The sequence below is a fragment of the Pelobates fuscus genome, chromosome 4 (genome assembly GCF_036172605.1).
Source record: "Pelobates fuscus isolate aPelFus1 chromosome 4, aPelFus1.pri, whole genome shotgun sequence".
Classification (NCBI taxonomy): Eukaryota; Metazoa; Chordata; class Amphibia; order Anura; family Pelobatidae; genus Pelobates; species Pelobates fuscus.
The window spans coordinates 241,319,714-241,339,228 of NC_086320.1; the positions used below are offsets into that span (position 1 = coordinate 241,319,714).

The following is a 19,515-nucleotide window of genomic DNA, read 5'->3' on the forward strand; positions in this document are numbered from 1 at the left end:
GACTGATACCGGAGAAACTGACGGAAGCCAAGCACAGAGAGATGGACACAGGTTTCTTCAGGAAGGAAGAGATTCTTTATTGGATCACCGATCGGGACTCAGAGGGACTAGCGTCACCAAAATACAGCAAAGTCTGAGTACTGAATACATAGAGTACATTCCTTATATAGCACTGTAGCTCCTCCCACAATTAACTACACCCACACATACCCTTAACCTATTTAATGAATAGAGTCTAAACTCATCCATCCGGTCTAACCACGTGGCTCATCTGATACAAAGGAGAGGGACGCGTAATTCCAGTTCTTACATTCCTGCACCTGGTCAGTACAGTGATGACAGTATCTTAGCTACGTGTTATTAACTAACTGATACTACAAACACATATACATACATATGCCTTGTGGCAATCTTAGCCTGCTAAACTTGTATTTTACTGGAATTACATCACATTCCCCCCTTTGATGCCTCTGATATTTCACAATTACTTGAGGCATCACTTAACCTTGGTTTGCATATACCTCAGGTTACCATGAACCAGACCAGACTTATCTTATGATGTGAATCTTCAACATTCATCTTCTTGCATTGGTTCTCCCTGATCTAGAGCCTTATACTTATATATCGCCATTATCTGTGCAGCAGCCTTCCTCTCTGCTATACTTCCTATCAGGCTTTGCACAGACCTAACTACTAAGGGTATAAGACACGGTAGGAGTAGACACAACAGTAAAATCAGTAGGACTCCACCTACCACTGCCTTAAGCCCTCCAAACCACTCATACCAGCTACCAAACCAACTACTTGGATTGTACCCTTTCCATACCTGAGTAGGCACATGCGCTAGTTTAACCATATGGCTAGTAAGCTCAGCTATTGCTTGCCCTTCGTCATCTATTTGAAGACAGCAATTACTTAGGTTAAACTTCCCACATACACCTCCCTCTACTGCCAAAAGGTAATCCAAGGCTAATCTATTTTGGTAGACTGCTGTCCTCATCCTGGTGTTATGCTTCGCTAGAAGATTGAGCGCTTGTGATGTCTCATTTGTGATAATCTCAACCACCGCCTGTAATCTTATAATACGGTTGAGCATATAAATAGGGGTTCTATAACCAAAGGTACCATCCTCAGCCCACGTGGCTGGCCCATAGTAATCTATAATACGCTGGGGAGGCCATTCATCATCTTCCCAGGCGCCTATCTCTATGGGTCCCCTTTTCTTCCTATGATTCACATCATACACTTTAACACCTAAAGTCTCACCTGTTTCAATCGGTAACAAGAAGAAGGATGGTTTGAGCATACCCAACACACATGCCCCTTCCCAGTCCTGTGGCAGCTCCGAATAGGCTTTCTTACCACAGATCCAGTACAAATTTGCTGGGGCTCTCCAAGTAGATGTGATGGATAGATCAAACCACACATCCTTTAAATTGGCATATCTAGCAAACGGGTTAGATGGTTCTGAGACATTTGAAGCCGACCACCAAGTTGTATTCTTTGTATCATCATCATAAGCTTTTTGCCCTAGACAAGTTAATTCTCCTACAGAAGTATTATACATTATTCCTTTCCTTGCTATGCAAACATAACCTATGATGGAGGTCTTTAATCTCCACTCAGATTTACCTCTAACACTCATATGATAATCGGCTTGTGTAGATATTAATTGGTCAACTGCCTCAGAACCGGACATTACCTCCTTTGCTTCCCAAGGCCATTGGTCTCCCATGTTAGTACCTCCACACACATAGCAGTTGGTAACATTAAGACTACCGGCAATACTTTCAGCTAAATCGATGAACAGGTTTTTAGCATTATGGGGGATCTTATTATCTATACTCATCTCTTCGTAAAAGGAATGGTATACTTGATGAGTCTGGGAGGATACCGTATCAGTCTCTATTCCTATAAACAATAATGTCCCAGGATCTAAACCCGTCCCGTATATTTGAAACCCAAATAAATTTCCATACTTATCTAAGAACTTGTCGGGGTTATTAATGAGTATATGGACTGGGTTGCATTCCATAGACTTACAATAAGGGCTAGTCGGCAACTTAGTCACTATCATGTCTTTGTCTACTGTCTGTCCCCAAGTTGCCCACCCCACACAAGACCAATATGGGCAAAAGTTATAATCTCTATTTGGGCATCTAGGACTTACATATTTATTTTTGCTACTGGGACAAATATATTTATCGTTAGACCCATACGTCCTCTCCCATCTAAGATCCCCACATACATTCCACGGCTTTCTACCACTCGATATCGCTTTACACGCATCAAATAGCAGAACACCCGAAGAATGTACGGATTCTAACACCGTTTTATTAATTAGGGTCCCCTGAGGATCTCCATTCCTGAGAGTCAACCAGATTGTACGAGGCTGATACTCCGGACTGAAGCACTTAGGTTCTCCTACTCTTAAATGGCACACACTATAATCTATATTTAAGTATCTACATCTCGATACATCTCCTTTACATTCGTATTGTGAATGCCAAATTAGGGTTTGGGAAATATGGTTACCTGTTCTCGTAGTCTTAATGCATACCTCACAGCTAGGAGTGTCGGTACCTCTACCTTCCTGAATATAAAAACACATATAAATAAACACTATCAAAAGCACATCTTTCGCCGTCATCCTCAGTCTTCGTCCGTGCGATGGCGCCTCAGCTTCCAGGATGTGAGGGGCTGCAGGGAATGGAGTTCTGCTCATCTTCACAGGTGTCCCTTCGAGACTTTCCTGGCTTATACACTATGTGATGGTAAGCGGACAGGCTTTATTATGGCCTTCTCACTCACACCTGTAACAATAAAATTTGTAATCCACAATAATTCCTCGTTACTCCGACTGAGTAGTGCGTTTTAACCGGATCTTGCAGGGATTCTCTGGATCTGCTGTAACTTGCCAAGAATCGACTGCTGCTGGTTTAACCCTGGAGTGATGTATCCACGGAGTCACTTCTGCTACTTTTATCGCTGTAGGGGTAGACAAAAGAACAACATAAGGACCTCTCCACTTGGGCCCTAACGGTACATTATTCCACTCTTTAATCCACACTTGATCTCCTGGATGATAACTATGAACAGGGGGATAAATATTCACCGGTAATCTATCTTGTACCCATTTCTGTACCTCCTCCATAGTCTTACCCAACTCTACAACCTGCTGCCGAGTAATTCCTTCTCCCAACTGACTCAAGTCCCCCCTTAAGTTACCAAGTACGGGAGGTGGTCGCCCATACATGATTTCAAAAGGAGAGAGGCCCATCCTTCTGGTAGGGGTACTGCGGATTCGCAATAAGGCTATAGGTAAGAGAACGTTCCACTTAAGTTGGGTTTCCTGACACATTTTAGCCAACTGGTTCTTTATAGTTCTATTCATTCTCTCTACCTTACCAGAACTCTGGGGTCTATATGCAGTATGAAGCCTCCACTTTATACCAAGCATATGAGTCAGTTGTTGTAGGCACTGATGAACAAAAGCTGGACCATTGTCCGATCCTATAGAACAGGGTAGTCCATATCGGGGTATTATTTCTCGTAGCAGGAATCTCACAACTTCTCCTGCTTTCTCTGTACGAGTAGGACATGCTTCTACCCAGCCTGAATAGGTGCACACAATTACCAGCAGGTAACGATGTCCACCCGACTTAGGCATCACTGTAAAGTCTATTTGTAGATCGGACATGGGGAGTCCCCCCATAAACTGAACTCCTGGTGGCTTTACTGGTCCTTGTCTTGCATTATTCTTAGCACACGTTACACATCTGCGTACAATGGCCTGAGTCAAGTTGGACAATCTTGGTATGTAGAAATGTTTTCTAAGAGATTCTTCAGTACTGTCTCTCCCAGAATGTGTCCCGTTGTGATAGTTTTGGACAATTTCTACTGCTAGTGATGCTGGTATAACTATTCTTCCATCTTCTAGCTGATACCACTTGTTCTCCAGATACTTTCCCGGTTCAGTCTTTAACCACTCCTCTTCTTGAGCTGTATAAACTGGAGTCCATTGGGACAGTGGAGTTGGTATAAGAGCAGCTATATGCCCTACATACTCCTGTCTTCCTGATTCAGCAGCACGCTTAGCTGCACTATCTGCCATCCGATTTCCTTTGGTTACATCACCATCTCCTCTCAGATGCGCTCGACAATGTATGATACCGACTTCTTTCGGCTCCCACACTGCTTCCAATAGTTGTAGGATTTCGGCTGCGTACTTGATTTCTTTGCCTTCTGAATTCAGTAGTCCTCTTTCTTTATACAAAGCTCCGTGGGCATGAGTGGTTAAAAACGCATACTTAGAGTCCGTATAGATATTTACTCTTAAACCTTCAGCCAATTGTAACGCTCGTGTTAGTGCTATTAATTCTGCCTTTTGTGCTGATGTTCCTTTCGCCAGTGGCCGAGCTTCTATCACCTTGTCTATTGTTGTCACTGCATATCCTGCATAGCGGATCCCTTCTTTCACATAACTACTGCCGTCGGTGTAATATTGAACATCGGGGTTCTGGATGGGAAAATCACGAAGATCTGGTCTACTTGAGAATACTTCATCCATTACTTCCAAACAATCATGTTGACTTTCAGTAGGTTGTGGCAAAAGGGTAGCTGGATTTAAGGTGTTTACAGTCTCTAAATGCACTCTTGGGTTTTCACACAACATTGCTTGATACTTGGTCATACGGCTGTTACTAAACCAATGATTTCCTTTGTAATCCAACAACGTCTGTACTGCATGTGGGACTCGTACATAAAGTTCTTGACCCAGAGTGAGTTTATCGGCTTCAGCTACTAGCAGGGCGGCTGCAGCTACGGCTCTTAGACAAGGTGGAAGTCCGCTGGCCACTGCATCCAGTTGCTTAGACATGTAGGCAACAGGTCTTTGCCATGATCCCAAGTACTGTGTCAATACTCCCACAGCCATTCTTCTTTGCTCGTGTACATACAGGTAGAATGGTCGTGTGTGATCAGGTAGACCTAATGCTGGGGCACTCATCAAAGCCTTCTTCACATCTTCAAATGCCGTTTGCTGTTCTTGGGTCCATAAGAAGGGGTCGTGCTCTGTACCTTTGATAGCTGCGTACAGAGGTTTTGCTAGTATCGCATAACTGGGAATCCATATCCTACAGAAGCCTGCTGCCCCCAAGAATTCTCGCACTTGTCTTCTATTCTTGGGTATTGGTATTTGGCAGACAGCTTCTTTTCTCTCTGGCCCCATAATTCTTTGACCTTCAGAGATATGGAATCCTAGATACTTGACAGTTGGCAAACACAACTGAGCCTTCTTTCTAGACACCTTGTATCCTGCCTTCCAGAGAATGTGTAGTAGATCGTGCGTTGCTTGCTGACAGATTTCTTTTGTAACTGCTGCTATCAACAAGTCATCTACATACTGTAACAATACACACTCTCCTGGGATGGACTCGAAATCCAATAGATCTTGACTTAGGGCTGAACCAAATAGGGTAGGTGAATTTTTAAACCCTTGGGGCAGTCTTGTCCAAGTCATTTGGCGTTTTGAGCCCGTTACAGCGTTCTCCCACTGGAAAGCGAAAATACATTGACTTTCTGCGGCAATTCGGAGGCAAAAGAAGGCATCTTTGAGATCTAAGACTGTGAAGTAAGTAGCCCCGCCCGGAATTAAAGCAAGCAGGTTATATGGATTGGGTACAACTGGATGTATACTAACAACCGCATCATTGACTGCTCTTAAGTCCTGCACAGGTCGATACTCATCTGTACCGGGCTTTTGAACAGGCAGCAATGGGGTGTTCCAGGGGGAAGTACAGAATTTTAGGATACCATACCGTATGAACTTATCCAGATAGGATTGGATGTTCTTCTTAGCCTTCTGCGGAATGTGATATTGTCTTAGGCTCACTGGATAAACCCCATGTTTCAGTTCAATTTTTATTGGTGGAATATTGCGGGCCAGTCCTGGTGGGTTGTTCTCTGCCCAAACTCCTGGTATGTTAAACAATGTCTCATCACTCCTAGGGTTTTGGCTAGTCAACACTGTATAAAGTCGCCACTCTTCTTCCTTTGGTACGGATAAAGTCATAATACCTGAAGGTCCATTAAACTTTAAAGATGTTGTTCCATCTGGTAGGAACGTAATCTGCGCTTGTAATTTGGATAGCATATCACGTCCCAGCAATTGGACTGGACATTCAGGCATATAAAGGAATTGGTGTTTTACTACGTGGCCTCCCAATGTACAGAGTCGACTTTTAAGAACCGGTCTTTCAGCACTTCTTCCAGTTGCTCCTATCACAGTAATAGTCCTTCCAGATGGAGGAGCAACCAGATTAGTCACCACTGAATGTTCAGCACCAGTGTCGATCATGAACGCACTCCTTTTCCCCCCTATTGATACATCGACCATAGGCTCCGCTCGACCAAGGGGGATGGAGCCCGGTCGGTATCAATAGTCCTCCATGACCGTGTCAGCCAATCCTACGAAGTCCCTACCTTCTCTATCGCGGGACCTTTGCGCTGCTGGAATATACCTATCTTCCCTCACACTTCCTCTGTTCCCATTACTCCCTCTATAACCATTACTCCCTCCGGGACCTCCTCTACCTCTCGCTCTGCCTCTAAAGTTTCCGTAGCCTGCCCTGGGTTGGTCTCTCTCGTACTGCTCTCTTTGCGGACATTCGTTCCTCCAATGCCCTTCTTCCTTGCAATACGCACACTGATCCCTACTCAAAGGCTCCCTACTCCATCTATTATTGCCTCTATCTGGGCCCCGTTTATCTACGCCTGCGATCGCTACCGCTAGCATATCAGCCTTTTTACGCATCTTGCGCTCCTCCTCTTTCTTGCTTTCTGTTTCCCTATTCATATAGACCTTATTAGCTACCTCCATTAGTTGGGAGATTGACATACCTGCAAACCCTTCTAACTTTTGTAGCTTGCGCTTAATATCTCCGTAAGCTTGGCTGACAAAGGCGGAGTTAACCATTCGGGAATTGTCTGCGTCTTCCGGATTAAAGGGGGTGTACAAGCGGTACGCCTCCAATAATCGGTCATAAAAGACACTGGGCGCTTCATCGCTTTTCTGGATCACCTCAACTGTCTTCGACATGTTAATGGCTTTCTTTCCTCCGGCTTTCATGCCAGCAATTATAGCGTCTCTATAGGCTCTGAGTTGAACCATATCAGCACCATTTACGTTCCAATCGGGATCAGTGTTGGGATAATGTGTTGCGGCCCATGCTGCTGGATTAGCTTGATTCAAAGCACGGGCTCTATCTTCTAATGCTTTAATGGCTGCTTGATTTATTCTTGTCCTTTCCTCATTGTTAAATAAAGTCATTAGTAACTGCTGGCAATCAGCCCATGTCGGATTATGCGTCTGTACTATTGAGGTGAACAGATCAGTCATGGCTTGTGGTTTCTCAGTATACGAGGAATTGTGGGTCTTCCAGTTTAAAAGATCGGTTGTAGTGAAGGGAACATATACGAAGACAGGGTCAGCTTGTGCCATTTGACCTGCGGCATTAATATAGGCTGACCCGGGATTCAGACGAAGAGGCATCTGATAGTGTCTCAATTGTTGGGCACCGGTCAACTGTCGGGTCTGTATGGGGCTACGTGGAGGGGCGTCAGTCATGGGTTCCGGTCGGGGAGAGATAGGGTATGGGGATGTGGGAGGTTGGTTTTGGGAAAAGGTGGTAAATAGAACACTTCGGGCCGAGCTAGATGAAGCTTGACCGGAAGTCTGAAGTGGCGCCAAATCAGGATATTCGTTTCTAATGGGGGTGGGTTCTGGTTCCGGAAGGGGAGATTTAGTACGAGGGGGGGTGGATCCTGTACTGGAGGAGGAAGCGGAAGTGGATGAGGGTAGTGAGGGAAGGGTTACAGGACTTCCTGTATTTGCGTCACTTCCTCTTACCGGAAAGTAAGGGGGCGGCAAAGGGATCTCGGACTCAGGGGGCGTGTCCAAAATGGGCCTAACACCAGCCCTAGTGGACGAACAAGTCCTAGCTACCATGAGGCGACACTGTTCCTCGTGGCATGTCCGGAGCCATTTTGGCGAGTCATTTACGGCCTGTCTCCAACAATCAATATAAGGAAACTGGCCGTAAAGTTCAGGCCTACCTGATACAGCCACGTGTAAGCGCTGTACCAGAGTTGGATCCAAACTGCCACGTGGCGGCCATGCCGCAACCAAAGTAGGCCACTCCCTAGTGCACAAAGTGACCAAACGTACAGGAGACATCTTTACCCCAAAATCACAAACTTTGAATCCCTTTTTAAAATTCTTAACCATACATCCTAAGGGATCCGGAATCGTTGACTGCGACGCACCCATATTTAACAGTGGAACGTCGTCGACAACGATTACTATACACGCGTACTATTCAACAGTCACACCCGTTTCCTCTGGCAACAGCACCACGTGGTACGGTTACCAAGTGAAACGTACACAATAACAATAAACACTCAGGGAATTCCCGTACACACACAGCTGCTACACCAGTCACTATATAATCAATATTATGCCCTTTGGCGTAACTACACAGTCACCCACGCTATAATTCTCTATATACGAATTACCCGTCTATAACACACCCAGTAACATCGTCTTTTACAAATAGCGGTTACAGTACGGTTAGCATAGGTCAAAGCACAAGTTAAGGTCACAATACAATTATTAGTGGTTATGGTGTTAAACATGCAATGGACGACAATGATTAGTACTTATTATACAATGTCAGTAAATATACAGGGTTATGGTACCGTGCACTATAATACAGCAACACACTATCAACACTCTCGCTAGACGGCTGAGCTCGCGCTATCTAACAAGATATACACTTTACTAAAACAATCGTTTAACACATTTACAATTCCCAACTAAACTATTGGCCAGTACCTTGAATGGACTACCTAAAACTATATACACCCGTTTTGGTTAGCCACACTGCCCAATCACCACATATATAGCGAGCTAGAGAACCGAATTTACACAGGCGCCTCTTAGTCGCACTATACAACGAGCTAGAGAACCGAATTTACACAGGCGCCTCTTAGTCGTACTATCAAAAGTCTAGTGGGTTCCAAATTTACACGCCTTCCCACTTAGCCCAGATAGGATGAGAACTAGCGAACCGAATTTACACAGGCGCCGCTTAGTCTCCTGGTCCCTCCGACCTAGCGAACGTAATATACACCCTAGAACGCTAGTCTAGACAAGACACCGGTGTCCGGCTAGGGCTATCTTACACCTGGACCCCGCCTGACTAACCAAATCAAACGGTCTGACTAAAGAGCGTTCGATCGAGCGGTGCGCCTTCGCTCCTTCCCTCCGACAGAGGGGGCAGATACAGATTCAAAAACCCCTTTGGGCCTACCGCACAATCGGTATACCCCTAGCGGGTCCTGCCGTCTAAAACAGCAGTTGTCTTACCTCCTCGTTCCTGAACCTGAGTTCACACTCATCGACGGGGACACCCCAGCACTTCTCACGTAGAGGCCGATGATCTCCTGGACAACAGACCAGTGGCGCCGAGACGAAGGGAGGTCCACGCAGAAGTTCAGGGGTGCAGCCGTAGAGAACGTGGGCAAAGATAGACCGTCTCACGCCTCTGCCTCTCAGCTACCGTTGAACGATGAGCTTCCCGGCCAATGCACCAAATGATACCGGAGAAACTGACGGAAGCCAAGCACAGAGAGATGGACACAGGTTTCTTCAGGAAGGAAGAGATTCTTTATTGGATCACCGATCGGGACTCAGAGGGACTAGCGTCACCAAAATACAGCAAAGTCTGAGTACTGAATACATAGAGTACATTCCTTATATAGCACTGTAGCTCCTCCCACAATTAACTACACCCACACATACCCTTAACCTATTTAATGAATAGAGTCTAAACTCATCCATCCGGTCTAACCACGTGGCTCATCTGATACAAAGGAGAGGGACGCGTAATTCCAGTTCTTACATTCCTGCACCTGGTCAGTACAGTGATGACAGTATCTTAGCTACGTGTTATTAACTAACTGATACTACAAACACATATACATACATATGCCTTGTGGCAATCTTAGCCTGCTAAACTTGTATTTTACTGGAATTACATCACAGCGTGTGCGTTTGTGCTTTAGGGTGCGCACGCCTATGCCAACATGTGTGGGGGGGTTAAAACCCCGGGGTACAGCGTTTAAGCCCATTAACGCCGGGACAACATAGCACACCCTAACGGCGTTAACGGGTTAAACTAAATATAATTACGAATATTGGCAGAAATGCCCCAAATGGACTACATTTTTAGCAGACTTTAAAGGAAATTGTTATGTGTACCTTCTACACATTAATACATGTATTTTGAGAAATTCCTTCCTTTTACAGTACTAGTTGTAAACATGTTTAGGGAAACTAAGAAATGTATTTTACTCGTCGGTTTTATTCATACTAAAGATGAGTTATGCAAATAATGTAAATAAATTCCTTTAACCCCTTAAGGACACATGACGTGTGACATGTCATGATTCCTTTTTATTCCAGAAAATTGGTCCTTAAGGGGTTAAATAATATACAATATATGTGGGTGTGCATTAAGTGAAAAGGGGGAAGTGTAACTGAATGTAAAAATGTCAGTGACCTTTGGGCATACAGTAATTGTCAAATGTTTTGTCCTTAAGGGGTTAAAAATAATATATGTACTGTGTTTCCTCTTTAGATCTTACAAGCTCTGGGTAAATCATACCATCCTTGTTGTTTCCGATGTGTGATTTGCAATGAATGTCTTGATGGTGTGCCTTTCACTGTTGATTTGGAGAATACAATCTACTGTGTTAGAGATTATCAAAGGTAATCAATAAATTAATAAATCTCACTCTTGCTAAATGATTAATTTTCTTACCCAGTATTGTATGTTAATAATGAGGATGTGATTTTATATCACGAGCAATAGCCAAACTAATGAACAAAAAGCCCTGGTGCAAGATTTTGGGCCCATTACTGCTCCAGGCAATTAACCTCTAATTCCCCAATAATGTCCTAACTTACAACTGTCAAAGACTCTATAGTCCCAAACCCGTATATCCCCATGCTAGTTCACCCTCTCCTTCCCCAATTTAGACTGCCACATTTACACATTTGCCTGCCAACTAATCACCTCCCTTCTCGATTTAGGTTGCCACATTACCCTGCCAAGTAACCCCCTGCATCCCCTCTCCATTCCTCTTCCAATTAACCCCTACCTTCCACCCCCAAATAAACATTATTTTCTCCTTGTTATTCAAAAACTGCACAAAGGCCCCATCCTGTCTACTAAAGTGCTGGGCTATCTCATATTTCTGTGCTTACTGCCTGGCACACCTCCCCTGGCCCTGAATGAACAGGTCCAACTGATTGTTCAGTTGAATGGCTCCTTACTGTGCTGCAGACGCAAGGCTACACCCAGAACAGGCTGAAGCAGTTGCTTCCATCTTCATTCCACAAAGCATGCATTCTAGAGTAAGCAACTGACTAGATGGAAGCAGCAACTGACTCAGAATCAATTGGGAACTTACCTAATAGTAAGAAACCTGTGTGATAGGTCGATAGGTGAACAATAGTGGGCTCTTAATTTCTGGTTGGCTCTAGTGCTTTTGCTTAATTCAGCTGTTCCCAAACTGTGTGCCCTAGAGCACCATGACGGGTATACAGGGGTGTCCCTGTGCTATGATTTTAGCACCAGGGAAACATTAATGCTGAACAGGGGCCGGCTGAGAGGAAGTGACGGCAAATTCCGTAGCGCTGTGTGTGTGTGTGTGTGTGTACACTCAAACAAATACACACACACACACACTCATACAAGCACACACACACACACACACACATACACACACACACACATCCTCCCTAATACACAAATATGTCCCTTTGAGGCCCCTGAGCTCTGCCGAAGACCTAAGCCTATCCTCTGTCCGTACTCCCACATCTGATGCTTGCCTCCAAGACTTCTCCAGGGCTGCACCTTTTCTGTTGAGCTCCCTTCTCTTCTTCGTTAGTCTCAGTCTCCACTTCTTCAAAAAATCTTTGAAAACTCACTTCTTAAGGAAAGCATATAATTCAAACTGTTGTCATCGCCCCCCCCATGACGCCTCTCCTGCAATTGTCATAAATAACCTATTGCAGTAATTAGTTTTCTAGCAACCTATTTCGTTACCCCTACTCCTCAGTGATTACTTTTCTAGCACCCTTTTTTTTTTATTACTCCTACTTATACCCTTTGTGTTACTATACCCCACTCCCTCTAGCATGTAAGCTCATTGAGCAGTATCCTCAACCCCTCTGTTTCTTTGTGTCCATTTGTCTGGTTACAATTACGTTTCTGTTAGTCCACCCATTGTACAGCGCTACGAAATTTGCTGGCACTGTATAAATAATAAAACAATAATTATAATGTATGAGTGAGTGTGTGTGTATGTGTGTGTGTGTGTGTGTGTCATGGTGTGCATCTGTGTGTGTATATATGTCAGTGTGCGTCTGTGTCTGCGTGTGTGCACACATATGTGTGTCAGGATGTGCACCTGTGTGTTATTGTGTGTCCTTTATGTCAGTGTGTGTATTTGTATCATGGTGTGTGAATGAATCAATGTTTCTGTGTGTCAGGGTGCGTGTGTGTGTGTATATGTTGGTGTATGCGTGTGTTAAGGTATGTGTCAGTGTGTGTGTGTGTATGTGTCGGTGTCGGTGTATATATGAATTTGTGTGTATGTATATCTGTGGTAGTGCATGTGCATATATCCAAGCAGTCATACACCAGCACCAGGGCCGGCCTTAGGCAATTAGGCACCCTGTGCGAAAATACTAAACAGAGACAAACACACAGTTACAGGCAGGCAGTCACGAACAGTTACAGGCAGATAGTCACACACACACTCGGTTACAGGCAGGCAGACACTCACACACGCTGATAGGTATATACACACTCCGTTAAAGGCAGATAGTCACACATTCAGGCGCACACACATAGGCAGGCAATCACACACACACACACACTCACCTCTTTCCATGATGGCTAAAAGGGAGAGTGGAGACAGTTGGTTGATGGGAAAGCAGGGACTCCTTCCAGTGCAGCAGTTACCAGGGGCTTCTGGTAGATATTAGCCCCGTGATAAACTTTGCCCCCGTCACTCTGTAAGACCTGCCTCTGTTGTCTCCATATTTTATTTTATTTTCATAGACCTGGGTGGAGAATAATGAAATCCTCTAGCTGGGTACCTACTTTAGCTCCCCTGCACTCCTGTCACCCACACCCAGAGAAATGGCAGTATTTACATTGTTGCCTAGTAAAACTTCTAGTGAAAGTCACTCAGACGGCCCCTAGAGTGCCTCCGTACAGTGCACAGTACGCAGCACCTACATTTGGTGTCTCTACGCTCTGCATGGAGGCGCTGAATGTTCCCTATAGAGATGCATTCATTCAATTCATCTCTATGAGGAGATGCTGATTGGCGCAGCATGGTGTTTTGCCACACTTGTGCAATAAGCTCCCAATGCTTTCCTATAATTTCATCAAGATTGATGATCGCAGTCATGGAAGCAGGGCCAGCTGCGGCAAGACCAGCACAGCATGGAGGGGAGGGGGGGGAGTAAAAACCCCTTACCCGTGTGATTGGAGGGGGGCCGGTCACCTAAACACACACGCTCTCTCTCACTACTAAACAGACACACACACAAGTTCACTCACTAGCAGGCACACACACACACGCGGTCACTCACTAGCATCTTGCGATTCTGAGCAGTTTGTAATAAACATGGTCTACCCATTACTTTTGAACGAGTCATTGGCACAATGCCACACCTACAATGGAACATATATGATATGTGTGGGGGAGGGCAGGTGACAATGTGTGGGGAGGACAGGGTGATAGCAGTGTGGAGGGAGGGTTTTACAGTGTGGGGGTTAACAGTGCATGGGGGTAGTGTGTGGGAGGAGGACAGGTGCCAGTTTGTGGGGGCAGTGTGTGGGAGGAGGGTGGCAATGTTGGGGCAGCGTGTGGGAAGCGGACAGGTGTCATTGGGGAGGGGGACAGTGACAGTGTGGGAGGGTGACATTGGGAGGGGGCAGTAACCTTGTGGGAGGGAGACAGTGGGAAAGGTGGCTGGGGCAGTTACAGTTTGGAAGGGGGAGGGTGGGATTTGGAAGGGGGGCAGTGACAGTGTGGGAGGATTGCAGTAACAGTGTGGGAGGATGGCAGTGGGAAGGGGGAAAGTGCCAGTGGGGAGAGGATATTTGAGAGTGTGGCAGAGGGGCACTGGGGAGGGTGTGAGACAGTGGGGAGGTGGGCAATGACAGTGTAGGAGGGAGACAGTGACAGTGGGGAGGGGGGCAGTGACAGTGTGTGAGGGTGACAGTGGGGAGGCGTTATTTGAGAGTGTGGGAGAGGCGCAGTGGGGAGGGGGGCAGTGACAGTGTGGGAGGGAGTGTCAGGATAAACTAATGCCCAACACACAGAACTCTAGGTAGAAAAAGAATGGCCTGATTTAACGTGTAAAAGAAAAAACCAGTGGGGAGGGAAGCAGTGACAGTGTGGGAGGGTGACAGTGGGTAGGAGGGCAGTGATTGTGTGTGAGGGGGCAGTAACAGTGTGGGAGGGTGACAGTGGGGAAAGGGTATTTGAGAGCGTGGGCGAGGGGCAGTGGGGAGAAGGGCAGTGATAGTGTGGGAGGGAAACAGTGGGGCGGGGGTAGTGACAGTGTGGGAGGGTAACAGTGGGGAGGGAAGCAGTGACAGTGTGGGAGAGAGACAGTGGGGAGAAGGGCAGTGATAGTGTGGGAGAGAGACAGTGGGAGGGGGGCAGTGACAGTGTGGGAGGGTGACAGTGGTGAGGGAAGCAGTGACAGTGTGGGAGGGTGGCAGCCGGGAGAGGGGCATTGGGAAGGGGGGGGGGCATTGGGAAGTAACCATGAGGGAGGGTGACAGTGGCGAGGGAGGCAGTGACAGTGTTGGAGTGGGCAGTGACAGTATGGGAGGGTGACAGTGGGGAGAAGGGCAGTGATAGTGTGGAAGGGAAACAGTGGGGAGGGGCCAGTGACAGTGTAGGAGGGAAACAGTGGACAGTGACAGTATGGGAGGGTGACAGTGGGGAGAAGGTCAGTGATAGTGTGGGAGGGAAACAGTGGGGAGGGGCGCCATGACAGTGTGGAAGGGTGACAGTCAGTGATAGCGTGGGAGAGAAACAGTGGGGAGGGTAGCAGTGACAGTGGGGAGATTGGTAGCAGGGAGGGAGGCAGTGACAGTGTGGAAAGGTAACATTGGGGGGTGCGACGGACCGCTGGCACTCCGACCGAGTACCTCAGCCAATCGATGCTCCTAGTGTTTGCAGAGGACTCCAAGCACTCCAACCGACACCATAAGCACTGCAGATCCCACTTCCAGTGATGCAGCTACGTTGGGGTCTCGCCATCCTTCACCCACCCTGGACCCAAGGCCAGGATCAAGCTTCCAGTGGGCAGGCCTCTCTTCCTCCAGAGAGTGTAGCAGTAACAAGAACAGCTCTTATAAGAGCTTACCCTGGGGAGTATAGTGTGAATATAGCAATCCCCAAGAGTGTAATTATCCCATCCCCCACGCATGAGCCAAGGCTTCAAGAAAGGGTCAAGCAGGTCTGTTTAATGCACTCAAAAGGACTTTCTTTTATACAAGTATTTAGGCCAGAGGCACAACCCGTGGACCTGGTGGTAAACTGTGACAAACGGGACACAAACCAATGGGAACACTAATTAACAAAATAACACTCCCACATACACAGTAAAATCCCTCCCCTCTATCCTGGAGATAATTGGCTTAAGGCACTGCAGTAAACTCAATTATCTCCAGGTACAGGAAATATCTTCATTTTACACTAACAGTAAAAATACATAATTCCTATTATATTACACAGAACCCCCACATTTAACCTATCCCCAAATAGCTCTGGTCTGAGCACCTAATAGAGGTGAACAGCGCTCAGATGCCACGAACAGACTAAATTTGCCATGGGGTTAAAGTTTTGCAAGGGTTGAGGAGGGACAAAGCAGCCACTTTAAACTGGTCTGGCAGTGTCCCTGGGACAACGCTCTGCTGGCGAACAATGGGACAGGAAAGGGGAGAGGGGAAGAGACACATTCTCCCATGGAATCAAAGGGGAAGAAAAAGTGTTTCAAAATCCAATAAGCCCAAATAGTGTTTTTAACTGGCAAAGTACCATAGTCACATGACAGGAGGCTGGCAATAAGTAACCGTGTGGGGAGGTAGGCAGTGACAGTGTGTGAGGGTGGCAGTGACAGTGTAGGGGGGAGACAGTGGGGAGAAGGGCAGTGATAGTGTGGGAAGGAAACAGTGGGGAGGGGGGTAGTGACAGTGTGGGAGCGAGACAGTGGGAAGAAGGGCAGTGATAGTGTGGGAAGGAAACAGTGGGGAAGGGGGCAGTGACAGTGTGGGAGGGTGACAGTGCGGAGGGAAGCAGTGACATTGTGGGAGGGTGACTTTAGGGAGGGGGCAGTAACCGTGTGGGAGGGTGATAGTGGGGGAGGCAGTGACCGTGTGGAAGGGGGGCAGTGACAGTATGGGAAGGTGACCGTGGCAGTGACAGTGTGGAAGGGTGACATTGGGGAGGGGGACAGTAACCGTGTGGGAAGGTGACAGTGGAGAGGCAGGCAGTGACAGTGTGGGAGTGGGCAGTGACAGTGTGGTAGGGTGAAAGTGGGGAGGGGGTAGTGATAGTGTGGAAGGGTAGCAGTGGGGATGGGGGCAGTGACAGTGTGGGAGGGTGACATTGGGGAGGGGGGCAGTGACAGTGTGGGAGGGAAGCAGTGACATTGTGGGTGGCAGCGGGGAGGGGGGCAGTGATGGTGTGGGAGGGTGACTTTGGGGAGGGGGCAGTAACCGTGTAAGAGGGTGACGTTGGGATGGGAGGCAGTGACCGTGTGGGAGTGGGCAGTGACAGTATGGGAGGGAGACAGTGGGGAGGGGGGCAGTGACAGTGTGGGAGGGTGGCGGTGACAGTGGGGAGGGGGGCAGTGATAGTGTGGGAAGGTGACAATTGAGAGTGGGGCAGTGAAAGTGTGGGAGGGTGGCAATGGGGAGGGGGGCAGTGATAGTGTGGGAGGCAAACCGTGGGGAGAGTGGCTGTGGGTGGGAAGGAGGGCATTTTGGGAGGATGACAGTGGGGAATGAGGCAGTGACAGTGTGGGAGGGAGACAGTGGGAAGAAGGGCAGTGATAGTGTGGGAAGGAAACAGTGGGGAAGGGGGCAGTGACAGTGTGGGAGGGTGACAGTGCGGAGGGAAGCAGTGACATTGTGGGAGGGTGACTTTAGGGAGGGGGCAGTAACCGTGTGGGAGGGTGATAGTGGAGGAGGCAGTGACCGTGTGGAAGGGGGGCAGTGACAGTATGGGAAGGTGACCGTGGCAGTGACAGTGTGGAAGGGTGACATTGGGGAGGGGGACAGTAACCGTGTGGGAAGGTGACAGTGGAGAGGGAGGCAGTGACAGTGTGGGAGTGGGCAGTGACAGTGCGGTAGGGTGAAAGTGGGGAGGGGGTAGTGATAGTGGGGATGGGGGCAGTGACAGTGTGGGAGGGTGACATTGGGGAGGGGGCAGTGACAGTGTGGGAGGGAAGCAGTGACATTGTGGGTGGCAGCGGGGAGGGGGGCAGTGATGGTGTGGGAGGGTGACTTTGGGGAGGGGGCAGTAACCGTGTAAGAGGGTGACGTTGGGATGGGAGGCAGTGACCGTGTGGGAGTGGGCAGTGACAGTATGGGAGGGAGACAGTGGGGAGGGGGGCAGTGACAGTGTGGGAGGGCGGCGGTGACAGTGGGGAGGGGGGCAGTGATAGTGTGGGAAGGTGACAATTGGGAGTGGGGCAGTGAAAGTGTGGGAGGGTGGCAATGGGGAGGGGGGCAGTGATAGTGTGGGAGGCAAACCGTGGGGAGAGTGGCTGTGGGTGGGAAGGAGGGCATTTTGGGAGGATGACAGTGGGGAATGAGGCAGTGACAGTGTGGGAGGGAGACAGTTGGGAGAAGGGCAGTGATAGTGTTGGAGGGAAACAGTGGGGAGGGGGGCAGTGACAGTGGGGAGGGAGGCATTGACAGTATTGGAGGTTTACAGTGGGGAGGGAGGCAGAGACAGTGTAGGAGGGTGACAGTGGGTATGAGGGCAGGGTGTGTGAAGGAAACAGTGGGGAGGGAGGGGGGCAGTGACAGTGTGGGAGAGTAACAGTGGGAAGGAGGGCAGTGTGGGAGGATAACAGTGGTGATGGGGCAGTGACAGTGTGGGAGGATGGCAGTGACAGTGTGGGAGGTGGGTAGTTACAGTGTGGGAGGATGACAGTGAGGAGGGGGCAGTGACAGCGTGTGAAGGAAATAGTGGAAAGGGTGGCAGTGACAATGAGTGAGGATGGCAGTGACAGTGGGGAGGGGGCAGTGTGGGAGGATGACAGTGGGGAGGGGGCAGTGTGGGAGGATGACAGTAGGGAGGGGGATAGTGACAATGAGGGAGGATGACAGTGGGGAGGGCGCAGTAGCAGTGTGGGAGGGAGACTGAGACAGTGGGTGGGAGACAGTGACAGTGTGGGAGTGAGACATTGGGGACGAGGGTAGTGACAGTGTGGGAGGATGAACGTGGAGAGGAGGGCAGTGGCAGTGTGTGAGGGAGACAGTGGGGAGGGGGATAGTGACAGTGTTGGAGGGAGAGGGCAGTGGCAGTGTGGTAGGGAGACAATGTCAGTGTGGGTAGTGGCAGTAGGGAGGAATTGTTGACAGTGGGGAGGGTGTACGTTCAAAGCTCCTGTGTCTCGCGTAGCACGCCTTCCCACGCAATGCTGTCAGTCCTAGCCTCTCCAGTACAGCACTCTGTCAAACTGCCCTGGGTGGGCACTTACTATGAGAGGCGGGACTGAGTGCTGTGAGGTTCCTGCATCTTTCTGACAGGAAGGAGAAGCAGTGCAAGGCTTTTCCATCATGTGACTCCGTTACAGCAATAAAGCATGAAAGGATCACTATAGTGTCAGGAAAACAAACCCGTTTTCCTGACACTATAGTGCCCTAAGGGTCCCTCTCCCGTGGCGCTGAAGGGGTTAAAACCTCTCCTCCCCCCGCGGACGTCAGCTCCCGAGTGGAGTGGAATGCGCATGCGCGGCACCACGCATGCAAATTTCTGCACCACGCATGCAAATTTCACATACAGCATTGCAGATGCACCTCTAGCGACTGTCAGGAAGACAACCACTAGGTTGGATTAACCCTTCAGATGTAAACATAGCAGTTTCTCTGAAGGGTTAAAACCTGACGGACCTGGCACCCAGACCACTTCATTGAGCTGAAGTGGTGTGGGTGACTATAGTATCCCTTGAAATAAACAAATCCAGGGCATGCCAGTCTCAGCTGCAGTGTACCCTGGATCGGCCCTCGGAACTTCCTTTACAACAATGTTTTCTCGTACCCCTGGGGTACGTGTACCATGGGTTTAGAACCCCTGTCATAAAGAATCTTTGGAGCATGGCCATTGGTGGACAGTATGGCT

General features: G+C 48.2%; 1 protein-coding gene across 1 annotated transcript in view; it reads left to right on the forward strand.

Annotated features, from left to right (window-relative positions):
* Window positions 1-19,515, forward strand: part of LIMD1 (LIM domain containing 1) — a 331,045-nt gene that overhangs the window by 213,625 nt on the left and 97,905 nt on the right. The window contains exon 6 of the mRNA XM_063450621.1: window positions 10,701-10,831. Within this exon, the coding sequence (XP_063306691.1) occupies window positions 10,701-10,831 (131 nt within the window). The remainder of the gene's footprint in view (window positions 1-10,700; window positions 10,832-19,515) is intronic.